This window comes from Penicillium griseofulvum, assembly GCF_001561935.1.
Source record: "Penicillium griseofulvum strain PG3 chromosome Unknown contig_91, whole genome shotgun sequence".
Lineage (NCBI taxonomy): Eukaryota > Fungi > Ascomycota > Eurotiomycetes > Eurotiales > Aspergillaceae > Penicillium > Penicillium griseofulvum.
In genome coordinates, this window is record NW_024467450.1 from 808835 (window position 1) to 829376 (window position 20542).

Here is a 20542-nt window from a genome sequence, read left to right on the forward strand (position 1 = left end):
GACAGACTAGAAACAGAAGTCCAAATTAGTTGGTGTTCGAAATATGGGTTTTTGCTATTTTGGGGGGGGGGGTTCGTAAAGTGGGAGGGGTCGACAAAGCAATTCCATAAAGTCGAGATGAATGAGGATATTTCGTACCGAGAGCGATTCTTTCCAAAAGCACTACTGTGCTATGTCGAGAGTCTTTGATAATCTCACCGTTTGCTCGGAGTGTATGACAATCTGCGGGTGTCCAAAAGTAATCGAGTCGAGAAGGGTAAAAAAGGACAAGTCCTTTTCTATAGTCGTCCAAGGCTCCAAAAACACGGCAAATTCACAAGGATGGTCTTGCACAGAGTGCGTTAAGTTGAGAAATAAAAAGATGGAAAGGATGATCCGGGTCCAAAGGGATCGAGGTGGCTGGAAGTGAGTTAGTGTTGCGCTCCGAGAAGTGTCTTTCAACACTAACCGAAAGTTGAATTCACCCTAATAATGCAGAAATCAAAAGAAAAAAAAAAGAGAAGTGAGGAAGAAGTCAAGGGAGGATGAGAAGGGGAGAGGAAAAGAAGGAGGAAGAGATGTTGGGGAGCTGGCCGGATGCCCGAGGAAGTTGGCTGTGGTTGGTGGAGGGCCCTCCTTCAGCTTCACCCACAATTCAATTGTTGATTCAGATGAATTTTGCTTTTAATTATGGAATTTGATTGGATTGAATATAATCTGATCTATCTAATCTATGATTATATGGCTGTTTTCAATCTCTATTGAGTTCTGAGGTGCATAAGGACGTAGACAAAACATCTATAAGCACTGGATGACTTTCAAATATCCAGGGAAGGGAATCGGCAGTTCCTCCAGACATTTTGGCTATATTGAATATCCGGGAGACTGGTGGTTATAGATATCAATTACAAGGAGTATATGTTTATATAGGCCCTTGAAACCTCATCAAAGTAGTCAAGGTTTTCTCTCGGAGGAAAAGCCATCATGGCATGACCCTAAAGAGAGACAGAGAGAGTGGAAACCAAAGAAAAAGCCCCGCATTCCAGTGCGTCATGTCTCAACGCTTGAATATTTTGAAGCAGGTCACAAATATGAAGATATTTCCCTATATGATGTATTTATGTAAACAAAAACTGTTTTGACTGCGAAAAAAAAAAGATTGTGTTCTGCGCGCAAGGGATATGGGTCAGGTACATATCCTCGTCATTGTTTTCAGTGGCGACATGGAGTCTACTTTAGTTGGTCATGGTGGCTGTGTTAGAGACGTAAATAGAATAGAATTTATCTGCCGATTGCTAGCTTGACGAACTCCAGGCTCTTTTCTAGATAGGGTGTTCGCCAAGCTTCCAAAAGCAATCGGTACAGAACCGGGTTCATGGCGTGGGACATAAAGGGTAGATTATCCATAAAATAATTGTTCAGTACGAAGTACTCCGTAGTATCAGTCAATATATAATGGTGGAGGTAGAACCAAATGAATCAGAGACATGTTGTGTCGTTACTTCAAGGTCGATGTAAACACGTTAGATAAAATCATTGGCTAGATAATTTTTCGCCTGAGGCACCACATTTTCTTTCGCGCCACTACCTGTTCAAGTCACTCTCCTTGCCAACTTGCTCCGGTATCTTTCCATCACTTCAGCTCATCTTTAATCGTGTGGTAGAATTCACTTTTTATATCCTATAATTCTTTATAATTTTTGTTTGCTAATCATTGACGATTCAACCATAGTTTGTCGTGCGCGCGTCCCCTTCTCGCGTCCGATGCTTAACCGTCCATTCCTAAGGCACCTGCCACCCCAGTAACACCATGGCCGACATTGTGGAAGACCCATCTTCTGGGGTACAATCCTCAGAGGAAGAGGAGATGCCCGTGGAATCATTGGTCCGAGGGCGTGCGAAACGGAGTACCGCAGGACTGCACATGTCTGCTCTCCTTGAGGCCGCTGCCGATGATGACTTGGCGCTTCTTTTTGAGGAAGTAGAAGACGATAATGAGTTTGCGGATGTAGCAGACCCCGACGCAGAAGATGAATTGCTTGAATCGTCGGACGAGGATGAAGACCAAGGACCCGACGCGCAGAACGACTACGAAGGCGAACAAAAACTACAAAAAGACGAGCGCAAGAAGCGCAGAGCCCAGAATGACCTCCGGTTCCAGACCCTGCGTAAACGAGTCAAGATTGATCCGACCGCCCCATCCTCCATGGCTGCCGCTCCTCGTCCGAAGAAAAAGTCAGAGCGCATCTCATGGATTCCCACTGTGGAGGATGGGCCTACTCGACAATCATCGCGTCGGCAGACCATGGTCAACAAAGAACTTACGCATGCTCGTCTCAAGGATAGCCAGGAGAAGCGGGTCCGCATCATCGCTACAATGAAGGAGGCAGAGAAGCGGAAGGCTCATTTGAAACCGAAAGAGATGACCCAGGAGGATCATCTTGCGGAAGCTGCAAGAGTGGAACGGCTTAATAGCAAAAGTTTGAACCGCTGGGAGCTGTCAGAAAAACGAAAAGCGGACGAAAGACGAGCGAGGATCGAAGCACTACAAAACCGCCGTTTGGATGGTCCGGTGATTTCCTACTGGAGTGGTGTGGCTACATGGACAAACGGGCGTCTCACACGGGTGGGCAAAATCGATATCAAGCCAAAGGCCGATAAAGAAGAATCGAGGAAGAAAAAGAAAGAGAAGGAAGATAAAGAGAAGGCTGCGGCAGAGTCAAAGTCTGTGGGGTCTGCAAGCATCGTTGGATCCGGCCCTGCCTCTACCACAGGCACATCGCAGCCACCACCGGACGTCCATCCAGTTGGTATTCCTGGTCCAGCAAATTCCGCTCTACCTCCTACCTCCACATTAGACCAAAAGGCGCCTGAAGCGCCTGAAAACAGGCCACCCGAGAATGCCGCAGCTCCGACTGCAGAGAATGCAGACACCACCTTGGTGCCTTCTGGGGCGAACGATAGCCAACCAGATGTAAACTCATCAGAGCCGAAGATAATCACGACGCCCCCTGCGGAGCAGGTCAAAGACAATGCTGTTGAGAAGAAAGCCCCAGAAGTTGACACGAATACACCAGTAGCACCCTCTGAACAAGATCAGCCCACTGAAAGGCGGTCCTCGGAGCCCAAACATTCGGAGAGAAAGATGTTTGCTGTGGAAATTCCAGCGTCTCGTCATGCAATAGATTCTGCGAGCAATGGCTCTACTCAAAAATTGCCTGAGCCGTCTCCCATCAAGGATGACGGTGCCATGGACCTTGATCAACCTCCAGCGGCTGCAGCGGCTTCAAATTCTGCCAAGATTAACCAAGAAGTTCCAGAATCAACGGGCCAGGCAAATTTGGCCACCCCGCACGTTGCTGGCACCCAACTGACTCCGACCAAGACCCCTATATCACATGCTGCTGATACGGCTGTACGAGAACGACCGCCAGTGGACGAGTCTCGGCCAGTTGAATCGGCCACGACTATCAGCCCTGCAATTGCGATTGCCCCTCAAGCCTCCCCGGCCACTGCAGCACCTAGTCAAGGCACGGTGCCCGAAAATGCCCCGGCTCAGAGCCTAAACCAACCATCTACGTTACAGTCCGAATCACAATTATCAAATGAAATAGTGAAGGAATCAGCACAACCAGAGATTCCAGAACCCCCTCCAGTGATTGAGCATACGGGGCGTACTCTTACGATCTTGGAGAACTTTGATTATGCGACCGCCAACCACCGCAAATACAGCATGTACTTCAACGCCAAGAAGCCTGCTCGTTTGACCAGTACGTATCATTCGATTTGTTAAGAATCTGCAAGGCTAACCTCCTAATAGAAATCTCGTCATCGCTTTGCGTCATCACCTCATTGCCTTCGCGTTACCGCGATCCAGAAACCGCTCTCCCTTACGCCAATTCATACGCGTATGGCCAGATCCGCCGTCTACTATCGGAGGGATATATCTGGAGCTCGATGCTTGGATGCTTTGTCGGCCCGGCCGAGGCTGCCCGTGGAGTGCCTGAGCGATTTACAGGCAAACCAGGCCCAGGCACAGTGAAACTGCAGATCGACAGGGATGATGGCCAGGCCGAGTCGTTTACAGGGAAGAAGATCGACAAAATGGCTCTCGAGGTTCCTTTGACACCCACTCCGGTTGGGACTCGAACAGCACCAGAGCCAATGGAGATTGATAAAGCATGATTAGTTATATTAGATACCCAGACAGAAACCCAAACGTCAGCATCACCTCTCCAACAGATTTTTCCCAATATGCAGTACTATAACGGTAGTACCGCAGTATTATAAATAGTGTAAATATAGCTAAATTTATAGAATCCTATGATTTATATAAGTTATATAGAAAATCTATATATTTTTAGTATTAGTTGACACGGTGAGCGGGCCGCCAGAAACGACGCACCACCCCTCTACCGCCCTAATAGGGATATGATCTACGGGACCCCCATAGTACATCTAGGTTCCCCTAAACGTGAGCAAGCCTCTCTCTTTTACTTCCCCGCGCTGCGTCTTATATCTAGTAAACTAAACACGAGTTCGCTATATCTATACTATAGCTTTAGCTTTTCGCTTATAGGCATTTTGTCCACTAAGGAGACCGCCTGAGAAATATTCGTCAACAATTTGAATAGTCCACTATAGATATGAGCTTGAGTAAGCTTGCTATATTAGCTTCGCGATTGGGCTTTAGCCTTTAGGTCGGATTAAATTAGCCTACTTCGAAACAAAAATTTAGGGCAATATATAGTATAAGGCTTTTTCAGATCTCTCTATAGGAAGGAGTTCTACAAGAGAGAAAAGTAAGGGGAAAGGCTATTATTCGATAAAGGCGAAATAAGTCTAGCCTTTAGCGTCGCCCTAGAATAGACGTTAGAAGTTGTAATATTCTATTTCACTATCGATATCAATTTTATTCATATAGTGTTTCTGAAAAGGGCTAGCTAAGGGTCCTAGCAAGGAATGCGACGGTATATTAATTCAAGTTCTCGATTTTCATCTTCTGTCAGAGTTTTCCATTCTTTAGCGTCCTTCAATGTTCCAACCTATGGACCCTCTGTTCCAACCTATGGACCCTCGGGGCCACAAGGGCATTCACTCGCCAGCGATCCTGTGTTCCCTTCCTCTTCTGGCAACATCTCGGCACTGCTAGTACCTTCTTCCCAATAAACTCAGTCGGATCTACTGCAAATGAAAGCCATGTATTTGCATGGATGGGGGGGGGGGGAGTCCCACTCTTCATAGGCTTTAGTGGGGAGAGTAGGAGGTTTAAGGCAAAGGTCTATAATAAAGTAAGAGAAAAGGAAGAGAAAAGTGAGAGAAAAGTGAGAGATAAAGCTAGGACTAGCTTCAAAAATGGAGTTTGGACAACGATGATGCTAGTAATAAAACTGGGAATAGCTTCAAAAATCGACTGGCAATTGTACGACAATAATTATGGGTGGGACCTCGGGAGCCGGCTATTGGATTCTGGGGTAGGGTTATCGATGAAATCACTATAGGGATACCTTATTAAACTATACAGTCAGGTAAGAATCTATGTGCTAAGATGACCTATACCCAAAAAGGACTAAAGGTGTGCGGATAGACATTCTCTACCTAGAGTAGAGTTCATTTCGCACCTTCCTTCGCATAAACTATTCAACTAATTCGCTTATGCTATAGGGCCAAACACAGATTGTTTATCATAGTTCCGTTGATAATAAGGAAAACCCTCTTGCCGCCTGTGTAGCCAAAATGGTTAATGAGGCGCCGTCGCTGCAATACGATACTAAGCAGGGTATAGCCGCCAACGAAGGCGGCCTCAGCCTTCTTACGGAAATTCGTGGAATGCGTGCAGATATTGAGAGACTCGAATCCCACTGCCAGAAACTCGAATCCCACCGGCAAAGCCATCTAGATCTCCGCCAAAGGGCTATTTCCACATGGGTACGTGATGCGCTACATAAGGACGACACCAGAAGATTCAACAAGTCTATTATCCACGGTGGTGATGTGCGATCCGATGCCATAGTAGTCACTGAGCGCTACGAGAAAAGTAGCACCGAATGGCAAAGTTTCCGTACTCTATATGGCCTAACTCCGGACAATGTGAATGATCTCGGTACTATCTTTACATCCCTTTGGTGCTCTTTCTATCGCTAATATGTTCTAGACCAGCATAAATGCTTCAAATCTCTACAGGCCTTGGATAGAGCAGCCTCTATCTTACTTAAAGACGCTCGAACAGGCCTCCCTGACCCGGTGATGAGGATTAAACGCGAGGATCTCGTCAATCTACTGCTGGAGGGGAGTTATGAAGAGGCCGAGACGATGAGCCGTCTCAGTTCTAAGCAACGACCGACCAATCGACGTAACTCGGCTTTTCAGGGCCCATGAGCATGTCTAGATGGACCGAGGCAGATCCGATACTCTCATTTACCTATCCTACTATGTATATATTACCTCTCTCTTTATCTTCCAAGGTTCATTATAGAGTACCGGAATATTTAACGATACTGATTCCTTATAATACCGTGTTTACTGGATTGTTGAAGGATTCTAGTATTTTCAGAAATACCACATTACAACCATTGAAACTACGGTATGTGGGATCTTAGTTTTCTCCCAGAAATATATGTTCTGACCGCGGTTGGAAAATTACTTCTAGGTACATCATTGTCTTGAATATATGTATCACAAACGTCAAAGCTTCACTGTTATGATGTAGTATTCTATGATAGTATTCTATGACAGATGTCACATGCCCCACAGTGAAAAATCAATCGAAAGCTCGCCCTGTGAGATATTATACCCCGATCTGGACTATCCAAGGGACAAAATCGGTACCCGGCGGAACTCAAATGCCAACAAGGAAAAATGCCAACAGAAGTGTTCTGATGTAAACAGTGATGCCCTATCCGGGAATCGTTCTCGAAAAAAAGCCCCGATTTTCCCCATAGGACCCGAAACACGGAGGATCGACAAATAGGCCTAGAATGATCTCACATCTGTGACGAGGCCCCTGCAACACTTTATCGTAATAGATGTGGCACTATATTCTGATAATCTATTTTGTCGCCGTAGCCGGCAGTTATTGCGTTATCTTCACTCCGTATATGTACGTTGGCTTAATTTGTATACGTGTAGAAATATGTAAAAACTAATGCGATGATGTATTGATACCCACCAGTTCACGCCATACGGGTACGTATATGGATCCTAGACCTCGAGGGATTTATGGCGTCATTTTAAATATATTGATTCGTATATGGTATGTTGTACAAATGTATACAAGTATTAACTTGTAGTAATACTTGAAGATTATGAATCTATCATGCCAGATCCGACCCCCTCCGGATAAATGGTGCGCTACTGCAGATAGACTTGGAAATTCTGCATCTGTGCGTTTCAAAGGTCAAAACTAGGAAATTGTTACAATTAGAAACAGATCAATACAACATAATCCATCAGAAAAGAAAAGACCGGTTAATTATAGAAGCCTTGACTCAGCTGGTCTAGATCCGGAATTGCGTGTCGCCAACCTTGGGAGCATCCGGGAAGTACCCGGGAAGTACCTCTTAGGCATGCATATGCCGTCGGGCCCTATCGGAAGTGACTTACCGGGTACAAATCACTCCATCTGTCTCCAAAAAGGTCTAGACGTGATCGTCTCATCCTACCACAACAGCACGTTTCTTCTCTTCAGGGACTTTTTTTTTTCTCCCCTTTGTATTTATATTCCAATTCCCCCTCTTCTTATTTTGTGTCACCTTTTCTTAAAGGTATTTCTTATAGATCTTACTATAGACTGGTATGTTACTCTTATCTTCAGCCCTGGAGAACCCTGTTCTCATTCTTATCTCTCCCCACTCACAGGCTAAAGATAGCCCTGCATTGAATCGGGAACGCCAGATACTGACACCTTATCAGCATTTGCCTTCACTCCTGAGTATACATACCTCGTTGTTTCTTCTTTGGGAGCCTTTTGTATTCTCAATTACACCGGCCCGGCACATTCCAGTTGGAATCAACACTTTTCAACACAAATCCCTCAGTCTGTGCTTCCTCAGGGGCCCTTGTGCTCCACACTTGCTCCAGTCTCGGCGATATCTTCTCTTGATAAGATAGTGAGGCATTTGAATGCTTTCACCGCCACAAATGACTCAAACAGCCCCCTTCCACCGCCGCTCTCCTTCTACTGCTCATGTCTCTAAGTCCAAGTCTACTCGTCCAACTTTACATCGACGAGGAACATCCAGTGCCAACGTTTCAATCACTAAATTGGGCTCGGGACAAAGGGGAGTGAGCAAACCATCTACGTCTTCGGACGATACAGAGTTTGACATGGCCAGCTTCTTGAACTTTTGGTATGTGATCAACCTAAAGCTCTTATCTTTGCTGCAGGGATTATTTCCCTCACATGCCTGTTGCCGTCATCTGTGTTTCATACACCGGTCTTTTCTTCAATGGACATAAAGCTGACCCAATTCCAGCGCTATGTGTGAGAACCAGATTACTGTCCCCAACAACACTATTTTATATTGTAGCGAAAGGTATGTGGCACACCCCGGACCTATATTTAGAGCCATTGATATCCCCTCCTTCTCGCCTAAAGTCTCCCATTCTTTGTCTGGGACCTGCATTATATCTTGGCACTTGAATACTTATCATTTCTTTTCGTCTATATAGTTGCCGCCGCAAAGACTCCTGCAAACCACTATCAGCATCACTACCATCTATGTCTTCAATGTCTTCCACTACTACACCACCCACCTCTCCCCCTCTCTCTCCACGCACTATTGTTGCCCCAATGACCCCAACCAGGGTGCCAAGCAACTCAATCCCAACCATGCGCATACCCAGCCACGTGCATGATGCCAAGTCAGATCTTGACCCCACAGAGTGGAAGCCTGTATTAGGCCGCAACGCCTCATCCCTGGCATCCTCCGACGCATGGAACTATCTATCTCAGTTCCACCGCGGCAGCGGTGAGCCCATGCTCTCCCGCCCTGCCGTCCAACGCAGCAGCTCCAGCCTTCCCGCATTGGCTGGAGGTGCCGCCAACGGCTACAGCCACAGCCACGTGCCCAGCCTGACGAACACCCCGTCCACCGTGGCCTCGTCCTTCAGCAGCACCGCCTCTGACTACCTTGGCATGTACGAGTCCCGGCCGCTGCCCCCGCGCCACAACCCGTACTTTTCCGGTACGAGCGTTAGCAAGGGGGTCGAGCTGGTCGTCCCGCAAATTGCTTCTGCGCGTGAGGATCTCGGCCCCATCGGTGTCTCGGACAGTGGCTCTATCCTCCCGGCCAGCAGTGCTGTGTGGGCGGATAACTCATATGAAAAAACCTCTGCTCCTATCTGTATGGCGCGTGGTATTGGCGGCCGGCCCGCTGAGACTTGGGTGAAAAATTGAATCGAACAAAGAGAATAAACGGATGTCTTCTGTCTCAATAAATGGGATGAGACTAGCTTGCTCCTTTTTTTCTTTTGTTCACTTTCGGTTTATTTCTCCCCCTCTTTCTTTTTTTTCTTGATTTCTTTGAATTTTGGGTCCAAGCGAGCCGTGACTCTCCAGCGTGGAAAAAAAAATGATCATGATGTGATGGATTTTGCTCTTTATTTCTTACCATCCCCCGAATATAGATTTCTTAATGCGGATATCTCTGGTATCTAGATCAAATGAACCTTGTGGAATTTTCATCTCCCCGGGATTCAATTTAAGCAATTATAGTCTAATTTTTAATTCAAGCTTATTTATTTGTGGATACACCAACCAGCAGAACGAGGCTTATCTGTACATAGACATGTACGTATGCATGTACAACATTTTGAATGTACATGGTTGGACTCGGGTGAATAATTCGGTGACCGAAATTAGGGCTACAAGTCAATCCCAGTCTGCCGATGAAATATTCTGTCTTAGTAACTATACTCTTACTCCAATCTAATGAATAACAAATAACCGAAATAAATGACACCTAAATGTGGACAAAATACCAAAATGTTGACCAAGAACACCCCGGGAAACATACAAAACAGAAGAGAAATACCCTAACCAGCTGTCTCATGAAAATAGAGATCAATCCCATCTCTTTCAATCCATTAAAGCCAATAACTACACCTCAACCCTAGAAATCAGAAGAAGTAAAACAGCACATATAACACCCCTTGGCCCTCTTATACACAGCCTCAGACTAAGAGTAAAACGTATTAGCAAACCCTATATCCACTTATAACCTAGAACCACTATATCTATATCTTATACGCGGAAAAACTCACATAAGGCTTTGCACACTTCGCCTCGTGCTTATTAGCAAAGCACTGCCCCATACAGAAGGCATTACCCTCATCTTTGCCGAAAGAATGCTTCATGAAGGGCGAAGGCGGAACCTCTGGCTTTCCCGGACCGTAGGGGGAATCTTGGCTGGATGCTTTCTGAGCAGTAAAAGCTTGGGGATGCGCTGGGTTTCGGTTATAAGGAGTTGCATCCTGGTAGACCGGGGCATGGAAATTCACAGGTGCTTGAGAAGGTTGCACTATGAATGTAGTGGGACGGCTTGGGACATTGTCTTGATAGTCGGCGTAGCCCTCTTCATACTTGCCGCCGATCTTGCCGATTCCGTTGCTGTTGTATTTCTGGCCTTGTTTTTGATTCTGGTTGTTGTTTGAGCCTCCGTTGTTGCCTGGGATGTATTCCAATTCTGCTGGGCCGGGGCCGAATTGCTGGGGGTTGAGTTGGGCTGAAGCGAGGGTGGCGCTTAGAAAGAGAATGGTTGGGAAATGCATGTTTGAATTGGCTTTTTAGCTTTTGCTGTTGGTTTTGCTGCTGTTCTTTTTTTCTATGTGATATGTATAAATTGCTGCTGGGTTGGGTTGTCGTTGGTTGCCGACGGTTGCAATTTTTGTCGGATGTGAAGATAGGACTAACGTGTGGGATCAGGGCTGGTTATTAGTACTCCACGCGTTCGTTAGGAATGGAGGGGTTGTGTTTAGATGTTAGGTTGGTAGCATTTTAGGTGGCTGTGGAATGTGGCATTTGGTATGCACGACATAGCTTTTATATGACACGCTTCCTCAATTAGTTAAGGTGAGATACTGGCAATTAATCCATTGGTCCTTTCTATCTGGTAATTAAGTGCTGTTTTTGCGTCTGATTTCAACCGAAGATGTGTGAGCTTGGTCACTGCATACCAACATTTGCGGAAGTGGTTTGAAAGGGATAGCTAGGGTTCCGATCTGCCTTAGTTAACTAGTTAGTTAGTTAGTTAATTAGTCTAGGCTTACGTCACGCGTGTGAATATTGATATAACCATACAGGTACATTGGGAATATCACACTGGAAATGTAGACCTTTTTACTGTGCCAAGCACGATATAAAAAAAGGTATTAAAGTTATCAAAGTCCATGGTACAACAAAGCTTGGAAGGTAAAATCGATGTCGAATCTCAGGGTCATCTTCCCGCAGGCCTAATGTCATGTTCACGTAAGGGTTTTACATAAGCTTTCCAAGTTTCGAACCTTCCAAGGAAGGTTCCAAGGTTTGATGCCTGACTGCTGAGGTCTGAGAGGCTGAGGCCGGAAACTAGCTCATGGCTATTATGAGCCACTGACTCGTTCTCTCCCTGTGACTCAGGCTCACGCTTGGAACATGTACCCTCTTGTAGTCTCCTTGTCTGCCCTGCACATCCCCTGATCGAGCCGTGGATGATCCGAGTAGCAAATCGAGAAAACACCGTGGCAACGTGGACCAAGTCTGGTTAGCAAGCTGCAAACTGGGTCCAGGGTGGTTGGACTGGGAACATTTGGAGCCGGCGGATGACTCCCTATCAAATATTGAACCCCATACGATTATTTTCAGGTCTGGACAGGGTGGCAATGCGTACCGATACCAAGAGCAATATCAAGAGCGTTATGAAGAGTATTGCTTTATATTCTGTTGTTAGTGTTCCTTCAGTTACATCGTTAATGGTCAGTAGTGAAATCTGGACCCTGAAGAAGATCCGGTTCGGCTTGATCAGAGGCTTTCGCTCGAGGCTTCGCATCCACAACTTGATTCATCAAATGCTTACATCTTCGGTTATTGACGGAGCATGGTCCGGATCCCAAGGCGCATTCAGTGTACACTGTAGAACCCAAGGCTGATGCTCATTGCGTATTTCAATGTTGGCGCCAGTGGAGCCCCCCAATAACCTAGGCAGGAACTATTTTCCTCACGGCGGGCGGATCTAATTGGCGGCACGGGGTGAATAATAGGGCTTTCCCTCTGTCCTACTTCTCTTTGGGCGAGGAAACTGCAGACTTTTGACCTTCCTTTTGATGGCCGCTGTCCTGGAAGAAGTGGCAACCGGACAGTCACGAGGTGTGCTCTCGAGATGAGGTTGTCCCAGAAAGTGCCTAGCGTCTCTTGGTGGCAGGGGTTCTTCCTTGGATCGAAGTGGTCGAGCCTGATCGATCTGGGCTTCAAAGTGAGTAGACCTCGCACCTGCTTCTCTCTCATATCTCATCTCCACCCTGTCATAATACATCGCTGTTACCATCAGAAAGTCTTATTTAGACAGGAATGACCACAGGAAGAAACTGCCTTGGTCATGCATCGAGCTGACCGAATGGCGACGGGGGCCAGCTTACCGACCGTGCTGTGTAATGACTGACGCAGACAGATCAGATGCCACCCACAAGCTGCAGCGGATGATGACAACACTGCCTGTTTCCAGGGTGCTTAGAAACAGGATGACTCGTTTCCGCCATGCGAAAAGCCAACTTCGATACCCATCACAACCCCCATCGAAAGCCTGACAACACCAAGGCAGTCTTCGACAATATCCGAATGAAACGACTTCGAATCACCGATCGATGCTTTCCTTTTCGCGTTTGCCTTAGATGATCACGGCGTTCTGTACTCTCTGACCATAAGACCCTCTGCCCAAATTGGCATCCGACCCGAAGACGGTCTTCATGCACAGACTTTTCCATATATTGTAAGGTCAACAGGTATCACGCCGTTGACCTGAACAGGCATGGGAAGACATATACTGCATAACTGATGCACAAAACGACCCATGACGACGTTCACGAAGAACAGGTTGGTGGCGGTGCCCATGGCCCGTACTGCACTACCTGTCACTTACTTTCATCCTCGTCCTCGTACCCATCCCTATTTCCGTTCCAAGAAACAAGTCCATCAAGTCCACATGCCCCAGGGATGCCCCACAAATACCCTAGATCTGATCCTAGATCTGATGGAGGCGACGACGGAAACAGCTGAGATGGTCCATCATACTCGAGACGGAGCTATACTGCCGTACTAATGACCTGTTCCATATGGCCAAAAGTGTTGGTATAAAAGACAAATGTCACAACGGACTGTCACAGAGGTATAGGAGGCGATCAAGCCAGGAGTTGGGTCGGGTGGTCTACCACGGGCAAACCAACTCCAGACTCAACTCCAAATGCTGATTCCGTATCAAGTCCCGTGGATTCTGTCCGATACACAGACACTGCCATGTAGAGTAATATCATGGAGTGTTGATGAACCGACCCTCCCATCCAGCCGCGCCCATGGCCCCCATAACCGGAAAGTCAGGTTATCATAACCCTTGTTTTGGTTTTCGAAGCAAAGCATCCAATAACTGAACAGTCTCAGAAGACATTCCAGGCGTGTAATAGTCGTGTTGCTAAACGTCGGGAGTCGTCGTACGGGGAACAAAATCTTCGGGATCATTGCAAGCGGTGTTGGCGGGAAGAGCCAACCGTGCTCTTATAGCTGCTGTCGAGTATCACGGCAATTTATAGAGTGTGGATGTGAAGGATTCGATTGTCAACAGACTAGGAGAAGGAATAGGAAGCTCGAATTCAACCTCGACGTTGGAGAAAAGGCGTTGAAGGGTCCTGGCTTAAAACGGAAAGAGCGAGTCAGCACGCAGTTTCTCGGCTTCCCGTGGACAAAAAGCCGAAATCCTATCAAGACAACATTGGAAGACACAGGGAACTTTACCTCTTTAATGTGTTTGCTTGAAGGAAAACACAACCCGTTTCCAGGGGTGTCCAGAGGAAACCGTTCGGATTGTGACTGGACGAAACATCAACGTTTCAACAGATCGTCCACCATTATTCACTGCTTCAGCTTCGAGGCAAAAGGTCCACACATTTGAACGAATCACAGTGATAAGATCGAATTCCATCTTTACTAAACTTACACACTTTACTTGCAGTTAGTTCGAGTCTACCCGCCGATAAAGTGCTAGCCGTCCCAATTGGCTGCTCCTGTCTCCTGAGATCTATTTGGACAGAAATATGCAAATCATTGCCACTGGCTCCAAATCTACCTCTGAAAGTCCAAAGTCGCCACAGATTTAGGAATGTTTTTGTCTCTGTGGAACAATCTATCTGATCTACAACATAAAGAGATCTCAACAAATTCGAATACAGATGTGAATAAAAATGCGAATACAGTGCCGAATTCGCAACAATTACCCAGCAAACCACAGGCCAGGATCAGAATCACCCCCAACCACCACACACACCCCAAAACAACAACACCAACAAACACCACACACCAACACCCCCCCACGTCCCCAAGTGCAAACAAAATAATAGAAAAGCATGAGCCCTCGGTTCAAACATGATACTTGAACGTTCGGCGTGGAGCAAAACACGATTGACGATTGGCTGGCAATTTTATCCGGGGCCGATTTGAGGTCTCCAGTGTCATGAACAACTACAATGCAATTCTTTTCGTTCGATTTCATTTTTTTTTCTTACTGGAATTGAGAGGTGAATGTGTTAACAATGACACAGGCTTGAGAGCCCCAAGGAAATATCCCTTGATATCTCTTCGTTCTAGTTTGGCGGACGAAATAGAACTGGCGGCAATCTGCCCAGCGTATCCCCCCAAAATACCTTCTTTTTAAAGGTCCCACCTTTCTCTCTTTAACCTCTCGTGTTTCCTCTTCAAGTCTTCAAGTCTTATCTTTTCAACTTTCTACAAATTCTATGTATAAGGCTATCTACTTGAAAGTCGGGTGACACTTGCCTATAAACCACGTATGGCCGACCGCTCCCTCCCCAACCCCTCATACCTGATCAATATTTCATACTTCGCCTTCTTGAACCCTTCGCCCCCGTTTTTCCCTTAGAAATCGATTTCTTCCCTAGTAGATTGCTAACCGCTACGAGGTTGTGATATTTTATAGGTAGACACAGCATCATACCAAAAAAAAAAAACCCTCATAAGATCGGCTTCGGGCACGATAGCCAAAACCATACCCAAGCCTTTTCCCACATAGGATCCCCTTGACAGCACCTGACCCGGTCCAACTCAAGATGTCAGACCGCACCGCAGCCAACTCCATGAATGACCAAGGAGCTCCAGGAGACCGCAACGGAGCCCGCCAAACTGGGTCGGTAACCAGGGAGAATGCAAGGTGAGTAGTCATCTTCCCGCCCGACTTTGCAACAGACATCTTCCATTCTCTTTTACCTCTCTCACCTGTCTCCCTCTTTCAACCCCATCTTCCCGTAAACAAAATCCCTTCCAGCAGCGCTTAAATTATCCAAAGCTGAGACCCCCGTGACCTCCCCACAGCGAAGACACCAACGACTCACCTGAGCGCCGTCAACAGATCCGCCAGCAGGAAGTCGACCTGAACTACTACCGAAAGTTCCTGGAAGATTTAGTCGGCGTCATGCGTGACGCTCATAGCGAGTCTGTCGCTCAGATCGTCTCCCTCATTCGCTCCGGGGCGTCAAACGAGGAGATCCACATCGCCCTTCAACGCGTCCGGGAGGCGAGCTGAACGTCACACTCTTCAGCTTTCGGTTTTTCAATGAGAACCAACGCTATGGTTGTCTTTCAACTTTCGACTTTCGGTGATTGTTTGCCTTTTTGTTTCTTAGGGCGTGGCCTAGAGAATCCTAGGTCGTGTTGGGCGTGTTGTTGGCATAATGAACGATTTATGCATGTTGATGTTTTCTAGGAGAACAATCATGAGAGTGTCCTCCTTTTATCTTTGCCCAGGTCTTGAAAAAGGCATAAGACAAATTAAATGTTGCAAGTGGTAGATGATATAGCTCATGACGCTACTTTTACACACCCATGTTCTTTTCCCTGAGGTATTTTACCCTATGGGATGTGAATATATGGTGTGTTGTGTTTTGTCATATCATATCGCGCTAGTATTGCCCGGGTTATGCATGAATAGGGTGGTTGAAAAGGAAAAGGAAAAATGACGACATGTGTCCGACTCAAAGAGCCAGAAAAGGGAAAAGACAAGTACTTTTACCCGGTGGCAATAGCAGGAGGTGTTGTTCAGCCAGCAGCTGTGGTCTCGTTGATATGAGAACATTTATAGGCTTCAGACGCCTAGAATGTCGAGTCGAAAATACATACCAAACCCCGGTATGAGGGTTGAAATACGCCCGTTACTTTTTAGTGACAGCAGCACTAACCCATAGTATGTGGAACCCCATGCAAGCGCAGCCGGTGCACGGAAAAGTCATCCCGGCGATGAGGCGAATGAACCGAAGAAGGGAGTGGGAAAAGAATACGAACATAAAGATCGACGGTTTAAACAACGCGGGTCCCTAGGGAACGGTACCGAGTTTGAGCTGCATCTGTCTGTCATTGGGGCGAGTTGCGGTTGTCAGAACGTCAGAAAGAGAAAAGTGAGGGACAAGTACGCCGTTGATGTTACACACGCCTATACTATGTGCCCCGTCCAAAATACCGACATAGTTCTAATCACACTCACTTGGACATTGAAAACAGAATCTCCACTGTTGGTTCCTAGGGCTGCCTGAGCGTTTCTCGAAGGGGTCGAGCGGAATGGGATCCCTGTGGGCTTACGGATTCTATCTCCGTGTGATTTCGTGCAATGGAAGCTCACGGTGAGGTGGATCACCCTTGCGCTGTGCGCCTCTTTTCCTGTAGACGGAGACACACCTCTTCTCTTTTCAATGCTAAAGACACTTGAAGACTTTGTTCTGTTATGAAAAAGAGGCTGTACTGACCTATCTCAGAGATCGACTTGAGAATCATCTTGCACGGTCCGCCTCTGTAGACTCTTCCTCTCTCCCCTTCCGTCTCCTAGAGAGAAGCGTCTTAAGTCTCTTCGTTTTCTTTCGAAAGAAAAGCCCCTACTAACCCATCCCCATTGTCGGCTGTGTGGATGATGAGGATAAGAAGAAGGAGGAGGAGGAGGAGGGGGAGAGGAGATGGTCCAGGGACAGGGTTCCCCCCGAGTTAACTACAGTACCGCACCGGTTCGATCCCCCGGTGACCATGGCCGGACTTTGTCCCTCCATCTCGATTCCGATGTTTTTCTATATCCAAACCGATATCCTCCTCGATTCACATCCATCCTATTCCCCACTGATCGCAACCTGGGTTCGCAGCACGCTAGCGTCACCAGACGACCGGGTCCCATCGATGGCCTTGGTTATGGCTGGAAGTCATGGCCAAATCGAAATCCAAATCCAGCATCATCCCCAGTGCTTAATGCAAAACCACTAGATCTAACGACGAAGCCAACGCCAGAGCGAACACTAGAGCAGAACCCAACACCAGGGCAGAACTAACACCAGTGCCAGCACCAGTGCCAGTGCCAGTGCCAGTGCCAGTGCCAGAGCCAATAACAGAACCAACAAATCATCCAACGCCAGAGCGAACGCCTACGCCAGACCGACGCTAGAGCCAGAGCCAACGCCAGATCCAACCTCAAACCAAGCAGAGCCAACACCAAAGCCAAAGCAAACCCCCAATATACCCTTCATTGGTCAGGGGCCGACGTCGACGCGGAAGGCATGATAGATCGTGTCACGCTGCGCGTGAACAGCCGTGTTATGAATCTAGCCAAACTTGTATGCAGACGTGACTCGGGTTTTTTAGGGTGCGTGCACCTGCATGCTTCCGTTTTGGTTGGTTTTGTAATCCCAGACACCAGGGTGTTGGGCTGGGTTTCAACGGCAACGGCAGTAGCAGCGGCAACGGTTTGTTGGTTTCCGAGGGATTTGGGATTTGCACATGTGGGATTTGGCATTCTAGGGGTTGGAAAATATATTTTGGGAGATTCTCCATGACGAAGACTCCTCTTGGCTATGTGCAGGTGAGTGGCTAAGACTGCATGTTTGGGGGCTATAGTGTGTATAATGGTGGGTATCAGTGCAAAGAATCTTACAGGGTATGGCAAGGCTAGGTGGATATCCGTCAGGCAGGCAAGCCAGATTTACATTATGAAGATACTCTGTACAGAGTCCTCGGGTACGTAAGATGGAAATAGAATCGTTTTTAATTGATCTGAAGGAAATTTCATTCTTCATCCATTGTAACACCAATGCCACATTCCCGTACCTGTCGTGATCATGCTTATACTTTTTGTTTTTGTTTTTGACATATCTAAGGAGTGCAACGGCCGGTGTACCGGGGGTACAATGAGCAGTCACGGACGGTATAACGAGCGCACAGCCAGGCCAAGAAACGCTCGAGACCAAGACCGTAGCCACCGTGGGGGGAGGTACCATACCTATTGTCCAAATGTTAGTATGGACGAATAAAAGAGAAAGTAGGAACAAATGCGGATATCAAAACTTACTTGCGCTGGTCAGTGTACCAGTAGTAGGGCTTGGGGTCCATGCCCTCGTGCTTGTAGGCGGCCATCAGCTCATCCCAGTCGTCCATTCTCATGGAGCCACCGACAATTTCGCCAACACCGGGCATGAGCACATCAACACTCTCAGTGACACGGCGGTCCTGGGGATCCTTCTTCATGTAGAAGGCCTTGATATTGGCGGGGAAGTGAGTCAGGAAGATGGGCTGGTTGATGATATCGGTCATGCGACGCTCAGCAGCCTCGGCAATATCATCACCGAACTGGTGGGGCTGACCCTCCTCGTTGGGGATTTCGTGCTCAATCAGCCACTGGATAGCATCGTCGTACTTCATGCGGAGGAAGGGACGGGAAGGGGGCTTGAAGTCGGGGTTGAGCTGCTTGATAAATCCGGCAATCTCGGGCTCAGCCAGAGTGTAGTCAATCACGCGGCAAATCACATCCTCGAGGTGATCAAGCAGATCAGTGAAGGTGATGAAGTCCAACTCGGCTTCGATGTGTGTGTACTCAGAAAGATGACGACGGGTCAATGACTTCTCGGCACGGAAAGAGGGGCACACACAGTACACATCACCCAGGGAAGGGAGACAGGTCTCGAGGTACAGCTGCGAGGACTGGGTCAGGTAGGCGTTCTCGCCGTAGTAGTCGAATCCGAACAAGGTGCTGCCGCCCTCGACCTGGGTTTGCACCATGGCGGGAGGGGTCACCTCCAGCATGCGGGTTTCCTCGAAAGCCTTGCGGAAAGCGCGCAGAGTAGCGGCGCGAACCTTCATGACGGAAGAAGAGGTCTCACCACGCAGAACCAAGTGACGGTTGTCGTAGAGAGTCTGCGGGTCGGCGTCCGGCGCCACACGCGTGGTAATAGCCTCCTTGTCACCAGCGGCCTTGCCGATGATCTCGAAGTAGTCGGCGTGTAGCTCGCGGTCATTGGGAGCGTGCTGCTTGGGGGGCACAGCGCGCATTTCACCGTGGATGGACATAGAGGTTTCGAGGGTGAGGGTCATGATATCGTAGGTCTTGACCATATCACCGGTCAGGACACACTGCAGGTATCCGTAGCCGTCGGTGAGAGTGATGAAAACAACATCCTTCTGGGCGCGGGCGCGGTGAACACGGCCCAGAACGCGGACTCGGGTGCCAGCCTCATCGGACTCGGGGGTGCGCAGCTTGACGATGGCCGGGTCGGTGACATCCAGACGAACGCGCACGGGCTTGGGTAGCGAGGTATCCTCCTTGATCACAACCTTCTTGGCGTCCTCAAGGACCTTCTGGCGCTTTTCAGCCTCGGCCTTCTCGCGGATGGCTAAATCGTGTTCCTTGGCGGCCTTCTTCTTGCGCTGCTCCCAGAGGTTGTTGGCCTTCTTCATTGCCGACTTTGTGGCGGGCTTCCACTCCAATTTGGCTGCAGGGTCAACATCCTCACCAGCAGCGTCGGTTTGGGACTTGCGTGTGAGGTACTGAATGCCTTCAGTGGTGGGGGGATGTTGAACGTAGGCGTGAACGAGGGTCTTGTAGGGGGCGGTCTCGGTGCCGGTGGCGGAGGGCTCGTCTCTCCCGACGTCTTCGTCGATGTAGATGTTGGTAGACATGACTTGTAATTTAGTCCTTGCAACCCAAGGCTTTAATTGATTGGGTTGTGGCGGGAGAGTTCTGTGGGAGAGATAATTAATATAGGGTCTGATCTGTGAGTCATACACCGTAAGGCTGAAGGAATACAGCCAGGACAGATTGGAATGTGAGGAGCGGACTCACCTGATATGCAGAGAATAGAACTCTTATCTCTTCCCAATTGCAAGTTGTCCAAGGGAGGAATCGCACATTGAGGTAGAGGGGTAAATTTCCGATAGATGCGGGATTCCCCACGGGTGCCTGAGGCATTAAATTTCGGATATCTTTCGGGGTATATTCTAAGGGCCTTTTTGCAGTTACCCAAACTGTCTTTATGATTTCAGTATTTCATTAGATTTTAAACATGG

General features: G+C 47.8%; 6 protein-coding genes across 6 annotated transcripts; 4 read left to right on the plus strand and 2 right to left on the minus strand.

Moving 5' to 3' along the window:
- Positions 1–1789: 1789 nt before the first annotated feature.
- PGRI_066120 (putative signal transducer) lies at positions 1790–4164 on the plus strand (the record flags this gene model as incomplete). The annotated part of the gene is made up of 2 exons (XM_040794326.1): positions 1790–3749; positions 3800–4164. 2 exons carry the CDS (start codon positions 1790–1792, stop codon positions 4162–4164), a joined length of 2325 nt encoding a protein of 774 aa, XP_040649576.1.
- A 1551-nt stretch (positions 4165–5715) lies between these two features.
- Positions 5716–6357, plus strand: PGRI_066130 (uncharacterized protein; the record flags this gene model as incomplete). Its single annotated transcript, XM_040794327.1, has 2 exons — positions 5716–6082; positions 6134–6357. The coding sequence occupies 2 exons, from the start codon at positions 5716–5718 to the stop codon at positions 6355–6357; spliced, it is 591 nt and encodes a 196-aa protein (XP_040649577.1).
- A 2350-nt stretch (positions 6358–8707) lies between these two features.
- PGRI_066140 (uncharacterized protein) lies at positions 8708–9376 on the plus strand (the record flags this gene model as incomplete). The annotated part of the gene is made up of 1 exon (XM_040794328.1): positions 8708–9376. One exon carries the CDS (start codon positions 8708–8710, stop codon positions 9374–9376), a length of 669 nt encoding a protein of 222 aa, XP_040649578.1.
- Positions 9377–10215: 839 nt separating this feature from the next.
- Positions 10216–10749, minus strand: PGRI_066150 (uncharacterized protein; the record flags this gene model as incomplete). Its single annotated transcript, XM_040794329.1, has 1 exon — positions 10216–10749. One exon carries the CDS (start codon positions 10747–10749, stop codon positions 10216–10218), a length of 534 nt encoding a protein of 177 aa, XP_040649579.1.
- Positions 10750–15285: 4536 nt separating this feature from the next.
- PGRI_066160 (uncharacterized protein) lies at positions 15286–15758 on the plus strand (the record flags this gene model as incomplete). Its single annotated transcript, XM_040794330.1, has 2 exons — positions 15286–15386; positions 15548–15758. 2 exons carry the CDS (start codon positions 15286–15288, stop codon positions 15756–15758), a joined length of 312 nt encoding a protein of 103 aa, XP_040649580.1.
- Positions 15759–18547: 2789 nt separating this feature from the next.
- Positions 18548–20155, minus strand: PGRI_066170 (asparagine--tRNA ligase DED81; the record flags this gene model as incomplete). The annotated part of the gene is made up of 1 exon (XM_040794331.1): positions 18548–20155. One exon carries the CDS (start codon positions 20153–20155, stop codon positions 18548–18550), a length of 1608 nt encoding a protein of 535 aa, XP_040649581.1.
- Between the last annotated feature and the right edge of the window lie 387 nt (positions 20156–20542).